Source organism: Palaemon carinicauda, chromosome 9, assembly GCF_036898095.1.
Source record: "Palaemon carinicauda isolate YSFRI2023 chromosome 9, ASM3689809v2, whole genome shotgun sequence".
NCBI lineage: Eukaryota > Metazoa > Arthropoda > Malacostraca > Decapoda > Palaemonidae > Palaemon > Palaemon carinicauda.
This window is the reverse complement of record NC_090733.1, coordinates 119,296,512-119,312,878: the sequence shown is the minus strand read 5'-3', so window position 1 is coordinate 119,312,878 and position 16,367 is coordinate 119,296,512. Positions and strand designations below refer to the sequence as shown.

General features: G+C 42.7%; 1 protein-coding gene across 1 annotated transcript in view; it reads right to left on the bottom strand.

Annotated features, from left to right (window-relative positions):
• The window catches only part of LOC137647106 (protein RRP5 homolog), a 64,930-nt gene that overhangs the window by 42,899 nt on the left and 5,664 nt on the right, over window positions 1–16,367 (bottom strand). Inside the window, exons 2-5 of the mRNA XM_068380338.1 lie at window positions 15,250–15,313; window positions 7,368–7,496; window positions 2,655–2,795; window positions 1,981–2,107 (exon numbers count right to left, since the gene is read on the bottom strand). Coding sequence (XP_068236439.1) covers window positions 1,981–2,107; window positions 2,655–2,795; window positions 7,368–7,496; window positions 15,250–15,282 — 430 coding nt within the window. The 5' untranslated portion in view covers window positions 15,283–15,313. The remainder of the gene's footprint in view (window positions 1–1,980; window positions 2,108–2,654; window positions 2,796–7,367; window positions 7,497–15,249; window positions 15,314–16,367) is intronic.

The following is a 16,367-nucleotide window of genomic DNA, read 5'->3' as shown; positions in this document are numbered from 1 at the left end:
AGGAAGGAGGCAAGGAAGAGTCTGAAGTCTGAAGGAAGAGATCGAGGGACAGAAGAAGAGGCCCGAGACTCCTTACTTTTCGACGGCGAACCTGGAGGTAACGAATCCTTCTTGGATTTCTTCTTCTTCCTCTTCATGAACTTATCCCACTGCGTAGGCGACCATTCCTTACATACTTGGCAGGGGGAGTCTTCAGTACACGTATGACCTCTGCATGAAGGGCATAGGGAATGAGGAGCCACCTCTGGTGGAGACATAAATGTGCCACAAGATTTCGGAGGAATCCTGGGACACTTTCTCAAATTAGAGGACATCACATCTAATTAAAGAGAAAAAAGAAAAAGTTAATGAAAAAAACACACTTAAAGAAAGGCTAGTCTGCCAGTCAAACAAAAGCGGGAGCAGCGGTGTTACCACTGCGACGGCTAGAATTCGATTGAAGGTACTCAGTAGCTACTGACCGGCAGTCCCCCACCCACAACAGGGGGATAACTACCGGCCCGGTCGTTAACGACCTTGTTAAGATTTTCTGCCATATTTTCCAGCTCGCGCTAGAATATCTCCTATAGTAAAGAATTCGGGTTTGTATTTAGTTTATGAACAATCAAAAAATTTTTATTGCTGGCTTTCTCAACACAAAGGGAGTTTCATCACGCAGAGGGAAGATGGAGCGTGGAGTGACATCATCAAGCACACGGCGTGTCCAGCCTTATTGTGCTGAACGTCAAGCCTGTGAAAAGTAATTAACTCTGGCTTTGTCCTACTCGACTTCTCAGTTCTGACAGGCCTGGAAGAAGAGAACAAAATAAAAGAATAGCTTGGCTTTGGCAAGCTTTGGGGTGTGGACACAACTGAAGAGGTCCAACAATCTTCGTCATAAGCTACTAGAGTCCTTGAGATTCTGAAGAAGAGATCGCTGCTTATGTCCGATATGCATACGAGGCAAGCCCAGCTCTTGTGAACGAGCTGGAGACTGGTAAAGTCTAACAACAAGGTAGCCTCAGAACTAGGGGGAAAAGCCATCTCATCTCTACGGTTCCGCAAACAGGAATGTGAATAGGCTTTTGACGCTCGAATTGGACTTGCTTCCAAAAACAGATAGATCTTCTCCTAAACATCTTTCACATACTGAACACTCATGGGGGATCTGTCCAAAACATGATAATCAGGCACTGGGACCTAGCTTAGGGCTCGTGGCAGCTGCAGCCAAGGTATTCTCTACAAGTACCGGCTCAAGCTCACACCATACAAAATTGACACCATCAAAATTACGATGGCTGTCACCCTTTGTGGATGGAGTTTCAGTGGACTCTTGGCACAGAGTATCAGGGAAAAACCTTCGTCGCAGAGACAAGCATTCACTATCAACCACTGTTGGGAGAAGATAAAGGAGCTACCTCACTTAGTTTCCTGCAACGAGAATAATATCTTTCCCACTGGAAGGATGGCCACTCCCAACAATACTTACATGGTGATTCCACTGAATATTTCTTGCTTTAGCAAGAGGGGCAAACAAGCTGTGGATCTCCACCCAGCTCATGAGGATGCTACAAGGACAACTGTCACAGCCGGGGCAAGAACGCAAGCGAAGAGACTCACTAGCCACAAAGCACTCACTTGTAACTCATAGATAATGAATGGTAACGCAAGTGACCGTGAATAATGAAAAGCACATAAGCCACAAGCACTAAATACTATAAGGATAAGCAAAGTTAATGCGGTTAGATCATATAGGAAGTGAGGATGTGTCATCTTAACTTCTCGGCAAGGAATGTAGTAGAGAGCATCATGAGTGGGCGCCTTGTACCACATGCACTGTGGTTACTTAGCAACTGTACCATGATGCAATCAAACCTTTTTCCTCAATTGTCTGGTTGTAGAAAATGAGACTATGAGTAACCGATATAAATGACTCATAAATTTGTACCTGCGTAGGAATAAAAAATATAAAATATTTCAAAAGTCAGTTACTATACCCACCTTTATGACCACGATCACTTTTTTCAACAGATTCCACTTTTGTGACTACATATTGACCTTTCTTGAAGAGAGATTGCAAGGAAAAAATTTCATCTTCTCCTTCATCAGCATTACTGGATTCAGTTACCTAAATGAAATTAACAAAATATTATAAAAATAGCTAATACTGTATAGTATTTCATTATATAGATCACATTCATTTATGTTCTGACAAATTATTTTACAAGAAGTAAACATGACAACTGAAAAAAAAGGCTGTAAAATTACAAAGTGAGCAAAATTTACAATAATTATCAACATCATTAGCCGAGCTACAACAGGTTGGAAAAGCATAATGCTATAAGCCCAAGCACTCCGATAATGAAAGCAGTCGAGAGCTGATAGGAGTTAGAGAAATCCTAAGCAATCTTAAATGAGACAGGTTTGAGTCTCTATATCTTCAACTTTTGTAGAGATAGTGTATGAAAGACAAACAGACAGAGACAGGCAAGTAAGGAAATTCAATAAAAAATTCTAAAACTTCCCCTTGTATTTTAATCCCTGCACTGCCTGAAGAATGGACCCCATATTCTAGTTGACAGTTTTATGTACTTTAACGGATAAAATCAAATGAATAAGCAGAGAACCACAGAAGCAACGGGAGCTGAAAGATAAAACTATTAATGTATTCTAACCTTTTTCAGGAGAGCAGTATAAGACCGACTTATTCGTGTGATTGGGACCTTTCCAGAAACCATAAAAGGAAGACTCACACCTAAGTCATATTTAGTGATGTTGTGTATGCAACCGATGGTGACTAGTCCAGGTGGCAAATTCTGCAAAATACAAAATTATAAAACAATCTGAAATTTCCCCCTTTAAACCTCCAGTAAATCAATGGAAATAAGAAAAGTAACATCATGTAAAATTTTACACACACAAAAAAAAAAGAAGAATTAATGATTATTATAATTTTAATACCGTCATTACAAGAAGAGGCAAAACCTGATAAATGGGAGTTAGGAGTGTTGGTGTAAATAGCAAAAAAGGAGACCTGTCCGGGAAGATCTGGATGTTAAAGATGGTCAGAATTATAAAAAATCTTATCCAACATGCATTATAAACTAACTGAACGACGGTGCCAGAGATTAATATATAGATCAGGAATAAGAAATTTAATAGACCGTAAGTTCCTCTCCAACAAATTAAGATGAGAATCAGCAGCTGAAGACCAGAAAGGAGAAAAATACTCTAAACAAGGTAGAATCAAAGAATTAAAATACTTCTGAATAGATTGATCACAAAAAATCTTAAAAGACTCCCAATAAGCCAATTTTTTTTTGCAATTGAAGAAGAAGACCTAATGTGTTTCTCAAAAGTAAATTTGCTGTCAAGACTCACACAAAGAAACATTATCAATGCTGAGATCTGGATGTTGACGAACCACTATCCTTGACCTACTTACAATCATAGTTTGAGTTTCGTTAGGATTCAACTTCATACCCCAAAAATTGCACCATGCACTAATTTTAGCTAAATCTTTATTTAGGGATTCACCAACCCCAGATCTACATTCAGGAGATGAAATTGATGCAAAAAGAGTAGCATCATCTGCATATGCAACAAGGTTGTTTTCTAGGCCAAACCACATGTCATGTGGGTATAGTATGAAAAGTATTGAATTGGATTCCCTGTTCTAGGCTTTTAGAAGAAAGTCTTTGGAGATCACACAGCACCTTAACTCTGATAATATTATTATAAGTTCCTTCCTCTCTTAAAGACATACGGAAAGTCATTTGCATATGAAAGATTCAAATCATACATAAAAGGAATACAAAGATGGTGGCTAGCTACTAAAAATTAAAGCTGTCCTTTAGACTAGTATATTAAACATAAACTGATCCATCAACTTATTGAAACAGGTAAGAGTTCTCAAGTTTATTCCAATTATAAATGATTTTGCTTTGTCTAAAATGAACAACATCAGCACTAAATTAAGCAAACTTGATATCTACACACCTTCAACATCACACTAAGTGTAGTATGCCTTTGAATAACAATAAAATAATACATACATTATACACATACCAAGGCACTTCCCCAATTTTGGGGGGTAGCCGACATCAAACAAATGAAACAAAAAAGGGAACGTCTCCTCTCTATGTTCCTCCCAGCCTGGCAAGGGATTTAACCGAGTTCGGCAGGTACTGCTAGGGTGCCACAGACCACCCTCCCCCGTTATCCACCACAGATGACGCTTCATAACGCTGAATCCCCTACTGCTGCTACCTCCACGGTCATCCAAGGAACCGGAGGAAGCAGCAGGGCCTACCGGAATTGCATCACAATCACTCGCCATTCATAAGTATTTCTAGCTCTCATGCCTCTCTCAAATCTATCCTCCTATCACCCAGAGCTTCCTTCACTCCATCCATCCACCCAAAACTTGGCCTTCCTCTTGTACTTCTCCCATCAACTCTTGCATTCATCACCTTCCTTAGCAGACAGCCATTTTCCATTCTCTCCATATGGCCAAACCACCTCAACACATTCATATCCACTCTAGCTAACTCATTTCTTACACCCGTTCTCACCCTCACTACTTCGTTCCTAACCCTATCTACTCGAGATACACCAGCCATAATCCTTAGACACTTCATCTCAAACACATTCAATTTCTGTCTCTCCGTCACTTTCATTCCCCACAACTCCAATTCATACATCATAGTTGGTACAATCACTTTCTCATACAGAACTCTCTTTACATTCATGCCCAACCCTCGATTTTTTACTACTCTCTTAACAGCCCCCAACACTTTGCATCCTTCATTCACTCTCTGACGTACATCTGCTTCCACTCCACCATTTGCTGCAACAGACCCCAAGTACTTAAACTGATCCACCTCCTCAAGTAACTCTCCATTCAACCTGACATTCAACCTCGCACCACCTTCCCTTCTCGTACATCTCATAACCTTACTCTTACCAACATTAACTCTCAACTTCCTTCTCTCACACCCCCTTCCAAATTTTGTCACTAATCAGCCAAGCTTCTCTTCCGCGTCTGCAACCAGTACAGTATCATCCGCAAACAACAACTGATTTACCTCCCATTCATGGTCATTCTCGTCTACCAGTTTCAATGCTCTTCCAAGCACTCGAGCATTCACCTCTCCATCAACATAAAAGTTAAACAACCACGGTGAAAATCACACATCCATGTCTCAGCCCCACTCTCACCGGAAACCAATCGCACACTTTATTTCCTATCCTAACATATGCTTTATTACCTTCGTAGAAACTTTTTACTGCTTGCAACAACCTTCCACCAACTCCATATAACCTCATCACATTCCACATTGCTTCCCTATCAACTCTATCATACGCTTTCTCCAGATCCATAAACGCAACATACACCTTACCTTTTGCTAAATATTTCTCGCATATCTGCTTAACTGTAAAAATCTGATTCATACAACCCCTACCTCTTCTAAAACCACCCTGTACTTCTAAGATTGCATTCTCTGTTTTATCCTTAATCCTATTAATCAGTACTCTACCATACACTTTTCCAACTACACTCAACAAACTAATACCTCTTGAATTACAACACTCATGCACATCTTCCTTACCCTTATATAGTGGTACAATACATGCACAAATCCAATCTACTGGTACCATTGACAACACAAAACACACATTAAAAAATCTCACCAACCATTCAGGTACAATCACACCCCGTTCCTTCAACATGTCAGCTCTCACACCATCCATACCAGATGCTTTTCCTACTCTCGTTTCATCTAGTGCTCTCCTCACTTCCTCTCTTGTAATCTCTTTCTCATTCTCATCTCCCATCACTGGCACCTCAACACCTGCAACAGCAATTATATCTGCCTCCCTATTATCCTCAACATTCAGTACTTTCAAAATACTCCACCCACCTTTTCCTTGCCTCCTCTCCTTTTAACAACCTTCTACTTCCATCTTTCACTGTCTCTTCAATTCTTGAACCAGCCTTCCTTACTCTCTTCACTTCTTTCCAAAACTACTTCTTATTCTCTTCATATGAATGTCCCAGTCCCTGACCCCACCTCAGGTCAGCTGCCCTCTTTGCCTCACTTACCTTGCACTTTAGTTCTACATTTTTCTCTATATTTTTCATACTTCTCTTCACTATTACTCTGCAGCCATTCTTCAAAAGCCCTCTTTTTCTCTTCCACTTTTACCTTCACTCCTTCATTCCACCATTCACTGCCCTTCCTCATGCTGCCTCAAACAAACTTCTTGCCACACACATCACTTGCAATCCCAACAAAATTTTCTTTTACTAACTTCCACTCCTCCTCTAAATTACCAGTTTCTCTTACTTTCACTTCGTCATATGCCATTTTCAACTTTTCTTGATATTTACTTTTTACCCCTGGTTTTATTAGCTCTTCAACCCTCACTAGCTCCCTTTTACATCCACCTACTCTATTCCCCCACTCTTTTGCTGCAACTAATTTTCCTTCCACCAAAAGATGATAAGACACATACCGTTAGACATACCCCTAAACACGTGCACGTCTTCCAATCTTCCAAACATTCTTTTTGTTATCAAAACATAATACATTAATGCCCTTTCTACCACTCTTCCATTTGCCACTCTTACCCATGTATACTTGTTTTTATCTTTCTTTTTGAAAAAGCTAGAACTTATCACCATCTCTTGCTCAACACACATTATCTACTAGTCTCTCACCACTCTCATTTACACCTGGTACGCCATACTTCCCAATGACACCTTCTACCTCTCCAGCGCCCACTCTAGCATTTAAGTCACCCATGACAACTACATAATTCCTTCTACCCAGTCCTTCTACACACCTAGTTAATTTATTCCAGAACTCATTCCGCTCTTCTTCACTTTTCTCACAACTTGGCTCATACGCGCTGACAAAAGCCCAACATTCCCTACCCAACCTAACCCTTACCCACATTAACTTAGATGATATCTCCTTCCATTCCACTACTTTACCTGTCATCCATTCACTCAGCAAGAAAGCCATACCTTCTCTTGCGCTTCCCCTTTCAATCCCAGACACTCCACCAGACATTCCCCTTTTATCTTTGTCTCACACAAAGCCAATATATCCATCCTTCTATTCCTAAACATACTTCCAATCTCACATCTTTAACTCTCTATCGTACTACATCCACGCACATTCAAACACCCCAAAACTAGAGTGCGGGGAGCAGTCACTCTCCCCCCAGCTCCACCTCTTTGATGTCTCACAGGATTATAATACACGAGAGAAATATAACCTGCCTTAAAAGTATAATTCACCAAAATGAAAAACACCTAGAACTAGAGAGCAAAAAAATAAATGTAACTCTACACCACCAGTTTCTTAGCTTGAACTCACCTGGTATGACAGTGGTTCAAAATAAACCACCACTTCATCAGAAAACTTTTGCTTCTTCAATTCAAAATCATCTTCATCTATTGAATCCTTCTTTCTCTTCACAGACTTTTTTGGTTTACTTCTTTTCACCTATAAAGAAAAAATTTAAGATAAATGAGAACCACAGAAAATTTCATGCCCTCATAAAGGAACATTACAGAAAAAAACTTTAACCACCAGATAATCAAATTAATCATGAGCAGTTTCAAGACTTTAAACAAAAGTTATTTAGGAGCAAATAAAAAAAAATCAGCAAAGAGAACTACAATTACTGTACATTATCTGGAATCAAACAGTACTGTCCTTGACATTAATTAAAATCGTTCAGTTCACCTGGATATAATCAATATGCATGAGAGTTACATACAAATTAGAAGTTATTAGGATAGAGTAATGGTTATTAAAATGAATATTTTCCTCCATGTTAAAAAAAATTGCTTACTCATGAAAGTAAAATAAACATTTACATCCCATTTTAGGAATCAGCTGGGTAAAGAAAAGATTGTCAACTACCAAATCACTACATAAGTGTTATAAAGAAAAATGCCTCCAAGGTAGTTATGGTTTTTCTAAAATAAATCCAATAACTATTTTATTTATAGTATTCTAATGCCATTTTCAGTTTCTTTATAAGTTTATTCTTTTGTTAGTTACGCTACAAAACATCAACATAAGTAGGTTGCCATTTCACATCATTGCTCCCTAGTCAAAAGTTATGATTCTGAGAGTAATTTTGAAGGCTAGGATCACCCAAGGATCAATTAACTAATTTCAACTATTGTCAATAGGAAAATGGGAAAAATTATAAATTCTAACATCAGAGTTTCAGCTTAACTGAAATCATACACCCACTAAATGATGGCTTGCATCCATCTAGGAACTACCTGAATGTCATAGAGGTTGCCCTTACTTTGAGTTGTCGTAAACCAAAGATTTTTAAAGGTATACCAAACTTGAAAAATGTTATTTTTATTAGTAAAATAAATTTTTGAATATACTTACCCGATAATCATGTAGCTGTCAACTCCGTTGCCCGACAGAATTCTATGGAGGGATACGCCAGCTATCACAATACTAGAAGGGGGTGTATTTACCAGCGCCACCTGTGGCCAGGTACTCAAGTACTTCTTGTTGACACCTCCTCAATTATTCCTCGGTCCACTGGTTCTCTATGGGGAGGAAGGGAGGGTCGATTAAATCATGATTATCGGGTAAGTATATTCAAAAATTTATTTTACTAATAAAAATAACATTTTTCAATATTAAACTTACCCGATAATCATGTAGCTGATTCACACCCAGGGGGGTGGGTGAAAAACCAGTGTACAAGACTAAAGGATAGCTAAGTATCCCGTATTTCATATAATCAGTTATCCACAATAACAATGAAATAATAAGTACCTGGTAAGGAAGTCGACTTGAACCGTTACTCTGCCTTTAATAAGATCGTCTTCCTTACTGAGCGCAGCGTTCCTCTTGGGAGGCTGAATCAACTCAAAGGTGCTAAAGTATACAGGGCTGCAACCCATACTAAAGGACCTCATCACAACCTTTAACCTCGGCGCTTCTCAAGAAAGAATTGACCACCCGCCAAATCAACAAGGATGTGGAAGGCTTCTTAGCCGACCGTACAACCCATAAAAAGTATTCAAGAGAAAGGTTAAAAGGTTATGGGATTATGGGAATGTAGTGGCTGAGCCCTCGCCTACTACTGCATTCGTTGCTACGAATGGTCCCAGGGTGTAGCAGTACTCGTAAAGAGACTGGACATCTTTGAGATAGAATGATGCGAACACTGACTTGCTTCTCCAATAGGTTGCATCCATAACACTCTGCAGAGAATGGTTCTGTTTGAAGGCCACTGAAGTAGCCACAGCTCCCACTTCATGTGTCCTTACCTTCAGCAAAGCAAGGTCTTCTTCCTTCAGACGAGAATGTGTTTCTCTAATCAGAAGCCTGAATAGTAAGAAACTGAGTTCTTAGAACTTGGAAAAGAAGGTTTCTTGATAGCACACTATAAGGCTTCTGATTGTCCTTGTAAAGGTTAAGACCTTTTTAGATAGTACCTAAGAGCTCTAACTGGGCAAAGTACTCTTTTCAGATCATTCCCCACCAAGTTGGACAGGCTTGGGATCTCGAACGACTTAGGCCAAGGACGTGAAGGAAGCTCGTTTAGCAAAAACCGAGCTGCAAGGAACATGTAGCCGTTTCAGATGTGAAAACAATGATCCTGCTGAAGGCGTGGATCTCACTTACTCTTTTAGCTGTTGTCAAGCACACGAGGAAAAGAGTTTTTAATGTGAGGTCCTAAAAAGAGGCTGATTGGAGAGGTTCAAATCTTGATGACATAAGGAACCTTAGGACCACGTCTAGATTCCAGCCTGGAGTGGACAACCGACGTTCCTTTGAGGTCTCAAAAGACCTAGGGAGGTCCTGTAGATCTTTGTTGGTGGAAAGATCCAAGCCTCTGTGGCGGAAAACCGCTGCCAACATACTTCTGTAACCCTTGATCGTAGGAGCTGAAAGGGATCTTACTTTCCTTAGATATAACAGGAAGTCAGCAATCTGGGTTACAGTGGTACTGGTTGAGGAAACTGCATTGGTCTTGTACCAGCTACGGAAGACTTCCCATTGAGACTGATAGATTCTGAGAGTGGATGTTCTCCTTGCTTTGGCAATCGCTCTGGCTGCCTCCTTCGAAAAGCCCCTAGCTCTAGAGAGTCTTTCGAAAGTCTGAAGGCAGTCAGACGAAGAGCGTGGAGGATTGGGTGTACCTTCTTTACGTGAGGTAGACTTAGAAGGTTCACTCCTAGAGGAAGAGTCCTGGGAAGGTCGACCAGCCATTGCAGTACCTCTAAGAACCATTCTCTCGCGGACCAGAGCGGAGCCAACCAACGTCAGCCGTGTCCCTTAGTGAGAGGAGAACTTCTGAAGTACTCTGTTGACAATCTTGAAAGGCGGGAATGCATACAGGTCGAGATGGAACCAATCCAGCAGAAAAGCATCCACGTGAACTGCTGCTGGGTCTGGAATCGGAGAACAATACAACAGGAGTCTCTAGGTTATCGAGGTAGTGAACAGATCTATGGTTGGCTGACCCCACAGGGCCCAAAGTCTGTTGCAAACATTCTTGAGAAGGGTCCACTCTGTGGGGATGACCTGACCCTTCCGTCTGAGGTGATCTGCCATGACATTCATACCGCCCTGAATGAACCTCGTTACCCGTTAGCTTTCGATCTAAAGACCAGATGAGCAGGTCCCTTGCGATCTAGAACAACTTCCACGAAAGAGTCCCTCCCTGCTTGAAGATGTAAGCCAGGGCTGTGGTGTTGTCAGAGTCCACCTCCACCACTTTGTTAAGCTGGAGGGACTTGAAGTTTATCAAGGCCAGAATAACCGCCAACAACTTCTTGCAAATGATGTGAAGTGTCCTTTGCTCCTGATTCCATGTTCCCGAGCATTCTTGTCCGTCCAAAGTCGCACCCCAGCCCGTGTCTGATGCGTCCGAGAGGAGACGGCGGTCGTGTTTCTGAACAGCCAAAGGTAGCCTTCCTTGAGAAGAAAGCTGTTCTTACACCACGCGAGAGAAGACCTCCTCTCTTCGGAAACAGGAACTGAGACCGTCTCTAGCGTCATGTCCTTTATCCAGTGAGCAGCTAGATGATACTGAAGGGAGGGGAGGTGGAGTCTCCCTAACACGATGAACAGGGCCAGCGATGAAAGTGTCCCTGTTAGACTCATCCACTACCTGACTGAGCATCGGTTCCTTCTCAGCATGCTCTGGATGCATTCTAGGGCTTGGAAGATCCTTGGGGCCGACGGAAAAGTCCGAAAAGCTCGACTCTGAAGATCCATACCCAAGGAGACAATGGTCTGGGATGGAACGAGCTGAGACTCCTCAAAATTGACCAGGAGGCCCAGTTCCTTGGTCAGATCCATAGTCCATTTGAAAATCTCCAGACAGCGACGACTTGTGGGAGCTCTTAAAAGCCAGTCGTCTGACGGAGCCGGACACAAGATCATGATACTGCTGCACAGTCTGTGAACTGTCAATCATGGGCAAGCGAGGAAGTACAGTGACAACCCGAATCTGTCTAGACTGTCCGGGTCGTACAGACAACTCCTTAACGGGTTGCTGAGGTTGCCGCACTGCGTCACAACAAGTCACTTCTGTTGGTTGTTGAACGTCTTCCCCGTGACACATTGACTCCGTAAACAAAAAATCCTCTAACAAGGACTAAGCTTGGACTGCATGTCATGCAACACAGCTCAAGGTCTATGGGAGCAGGTGTGGTAACAGACGGGATTAGCGACTGAAGTGGAACCATAACCTTCCCTGGAAGCATGTTATGCTTAAATAAAAGTCCATAAGAGGTCATGCAGCTAAAGGCTCCCTCCAAATGACAGAGTCCTCAAGGGAATATCAGAAGGAGGGAGAAAAGAACTTTCTCATCTACAGGGACCTTATCCTAGAAAAGCTAAGTTCTCTGAGTGAGGGTTCACTGGTGCAAAAGCAGCAGACTAGAAGGCAACGTTATGAAACTGCTTGACAGTCTAGTGAGTTGGCAACAACCCAAGATGTGTGACTGAGAAGCATGCGGTAAGGTATGCAGAGCATGATGTATGCAGAGTATGCTGTATGCAGAGCATGCTGTATGCAGAGCATGCTGTATGTAGAGCATGTTGTATGCAGAGCATGCTGAAAGCAGAGCATGCTGTATGCAGAGCATGTTGTATGCAGAGCATGCTGAATGCAGAGCATGCTGTATGCTGAGCATGTAGTAAGCAGAGCCTGCTGTAAGCAGAGCCTGCTGTAAGGAAAGCAGAGCGTGTGCATGGCGTTTAACATTTCTCAGAAATTCCATGACCAGTGCTAGAGTGCTTTATGCATGCTTGCATGGGGTTAAAAATCAACATAATGTTTACCTTACATTCATAACTCATGATTCATATTTTTGCCATGGTTTGAAAATGGAGGTAAGGTATGCTGAACAGCAGAGTCAGAACGAGCTGGAACAGCAATAGTTGTGGTTTCCTCTTCAAGACTCTGTTGAGGGAACACCTGAAGCTCAGTCTGCAAAGGCTGAATAAAAGACAAGCAGAAGGAAGGCGCATGGGTGGAGGAGGCTGACTCCTAGCATGAGTGGTTGAACCCAAGGGTTGCGCTTGCTGAGCGGTTGGCGGAAGCGGAGTAGCAAGTTCCAGTTCCTGTGGTGTGAGCGGAGCGCGATGAGGAAGAGGCTGCGCAGAACAAGGTAAATGTCTCGCAAGCTGAGGCTCCTGAGGCGCAAGGCTAAGGTGTTGTGGTGCTTGCCTTGTGGAGGGTTGAGCTCCTGCAGCGAGAGCTGAGGAGACTGACTCATGGACGGGAGAGGTTGTTGTACCTCAACCGAGTGTTGCATCACTGGTGGAGCAGCAAGTAGAGGCGGAGGAAGAGAGGTATAATCCTCCTGATCCCATTGTAAAGGTTGCCTTAAGGAAGGCCGAGGCTGAACACCACTGGGAACAGCAAACTCAGCACGTGGCTCAACATCGTACGCCTGGCAGGTGGTACTGCGATCAGGCAGAGCGAGCGTAGGCGGAGGGAGTGTAGGCGGAGGCGGAGGAGCAACACTCTCAGCCCGACACTCACGCATCAAGTCCGAAAGCTGTGCTTGCATGGACTGTAGTAGAGTCCACAACATCGTACGCCTGGCAGGTGGTACTGCGATCAGGCGGAGCGAGTGTAGGCGGAGGGAGTGTAGGCGGAGGCGGAGGAGCAACACTCTCAGCCCGACACTCACGCATCAAGTCCGAAAGCTGTGCTTGCATGGACTGTAGTAGAGTCCACAACATCGTACGCCTGGCAGGAGGTACTGCGATCAGGCGGAGCGAGCATAGGCGGAGGGAGTGTAGGCGGAGGCGGAGGCGCAACACTCTCAGCCCGACACTCACGCATCAAGTCCGAAAGCAGTGCTTGCATGGACTGTAGTAGAGTCCACTTGGGGTCGGCAGAAACTACAGTAGGCTGAGGTAAAGCCTTAACAGTCGAGCTCTGTTGTGGCAGAACCTTACTCCTCTTAGGCGGAGTGCATTCAACTGATGACTGAGGAGAGTCAGAGCTAACCCAATGACTGTGAACTCTAACTTCGTACGTCTGGCATAGGTCTGGACTTTACGTTTAAAAGGTCTTGAGACCTGAGACCAGCGTTTTCTCCCCTAAATTTCTTCTGCAGACGAGCAAAATAAGGGCTCAATCGTCTGCGGGTGGGAGTGACGGTCTCGGTAAGACACGCCCACAACCACCGAGGATACTTCTGTGCGCCGATCAAGGCCTGCTGAACCCTTCTGCCCTTCGACATTGCTTCTCCCCTGGGCTTGGGAGCTTGCAAGAGGTCCCGGACTGGGAGGACGACTGGCGCGCACAAAAGTACCCTCACGCACAACACTGACATACTTTGCGCTAATCACTTATCACTTTGATTTCTGTTTGCACTTATTTCACTGAACTCGAAACTTTAAGTGGTTTGTACCTGAAACACGCAATTCTATCCTTTCTCAAAAGTTAGTAATTGCGAAAACAGAATTACAATGTAACAGAAAAATCTAATAAAAGATAATTCAGTGGCTGGAAAGAGACTAAACACTAGATCACTCTAGAAACGTTTAGTTTCTTCCCCTAAAGAGACTAGGGAGAAGAGCAAAAACGATAACGACGTTACTCGTACGCCTGGCAGGCTTGAATGAAACGTTTATCCTCTTTCTCCCTCCGTCTCCATCTCTCTCTCTCTCTCTCTCTCTTGACTTAGAACCTGAGAGAAGAGCCCAATCATATATATCGTTAAAACATATTATTGTTAAAGGAAAAAACTGAAAAGTTCCTTTATTAGGATCAAAACCATTAAGTTAAGAAAGAATGAACAAAACGCTAGACACGGTTACTCTTACTGCAACGTGAAACCGTGAACATTCTTTCTCTATCGTAACGATAGAGTGCAAGTTGAACGTTCTGAACGTCAACAACTGCAGAGACAAAACAAAACGTTAGTTCAACTTTGAAAACAGTACGAGACTATCAAAGAAATTCTTTCAAACTCTGTGGCGGAAATAGCATAATATGTTAACAGGTAAAACCGAAATGACGGGCTCAATGTTAATTAACTTCGGTACCAAGAAAAGACCGCCTACTATTAGGAAGGTCGAATATAAACAAATATAAAAATTAATTTTAATAAGTTTATAATAAAAGGAAGTTAATCGAAGAGGCCTATAAGAGGCGGAGAGATATAAAATAAATCTATAACTTTTGTTAAGCAAAATTAAGAAAGAGAGTCTATACTCTCTTAGACACCAACACTTCCGTCTAAGGGAAGGGTCGGCCATTGAAAGGTGAACGAGAGTTCATACTCTCTTCGTCACCATAATTAATCAAATTAATTCCAAAAGCTAACTAAGCTAATATAGAAGTTTCCAGTAAAGCGACAGCCGAAATCAAAGAGAAATACTTCACCAAAGTCGTGAGAATACTCCAAGAACATAAGCGTATCCCAGAACGTCTTGCCGGAAGCACGACAGAGGAATAATTGAGGAGGTGTCAACAAGAAGTACTTGAGTACCTGGCCACAGGTGGCGCTGGTAAATACACCCCCTTCTAGTATTGTGATAGCTGGCGTATCCCTCCATAGAATTCTGTCGGGCAACGGAGTTGACAGCTACATGATTATCGGGTAAGTTTAATATTGAAAATTAGGGCATACACTGTATAGCTCTACTAACACTGAATGGCATGCCTGAACTTTTTACAGGTTATTTCACCAAAAACTACATGACGTATCATGTCCAAATAAGAAAACTATAACCTTACCGTAAATAAATCTCGTTCCACTTTTCCTACCATTTTCCCAGCTTGTGTTTACCACCAATTCCACCTGAAAGAAAAACTTGTCATAACTGACCGAAAATGCATGTTAGCTTAAAATATTCTCATCAAATAAAAATGACAAATTTTGAAGTACACGTACAGTAATTTATATTTTTCTAACGATACCAATCTACAACTATTTATAGGGATATTACTTCGGCGAAGCTGAAAGACGAGCCATAAGACTTTTGCGTAGTTCAATGAAGCCCTGCCATGGCTCCCACCTGAGTTGCAGCCATCCTCCCACCTCTGGTATAGCAAGAGGAATGGTACTCCATCCTACCGAAGGTGTCATCCTTATCCACCAGCTTTTCACCCCCTTGTCCTTTCGGCTTCTTACCTTGAAAGCGCGGCCTGAAAGGGGGTGGACTTTTTGGCAATGTTCTGCCTTGAAGTATCCTCGGGATGGACTTCTTGGCAGTGCTCTGCCTTGAATTATCCTCGGGATGGACTTCTTGGCAGTGTTCTGCCTTGAATTATCCTCGGGATGGACTTCTTGCCAGTGTTCTGCCTTGAAGTATCCTCAGAGGCCTTGTGAGTTTTTCTCACCAAAGGAGAAGCTCTAGGTGCTATAGGTGCCGAGGAGGCGAATCGGAATGTTACAGCCTTCTGAAGAAGGGAGTCCTGACTCGCTTTCCTCTACTTCTCTGTAACAGCCTCCACTTCTCTATGACAACCTCCACGTCTTTGAATGGAAACAAGGATGAGGTTTTAACAGAGCCTCTTTATTTTGCACTATTCCTGAAAACTGGAGACGATGATGTTCCGCTTCTTCAAGATCAAGTTGGCCCACTGATCACAGCATTGCGAGTCAAGAACTCCATAACTCTTGCGACAGGTGAAGAATTTGTTCATGAATATATGATGCTTCTCGGGGTCAGACAGATCTTCAATCATGGCTAAATAGCCCACAGTACCCAACCAATGGTGCATCTACAAAGAAGCATGAAGGGTAGCCTTCGCCAACCTCTCCATGTTCAGGAGCTCCGCAGCCGATAACATCACCAACTGCATTGACAGAGCCTAGCGACAAGGCCGCCATTGCCTGGTCTAACGACAGT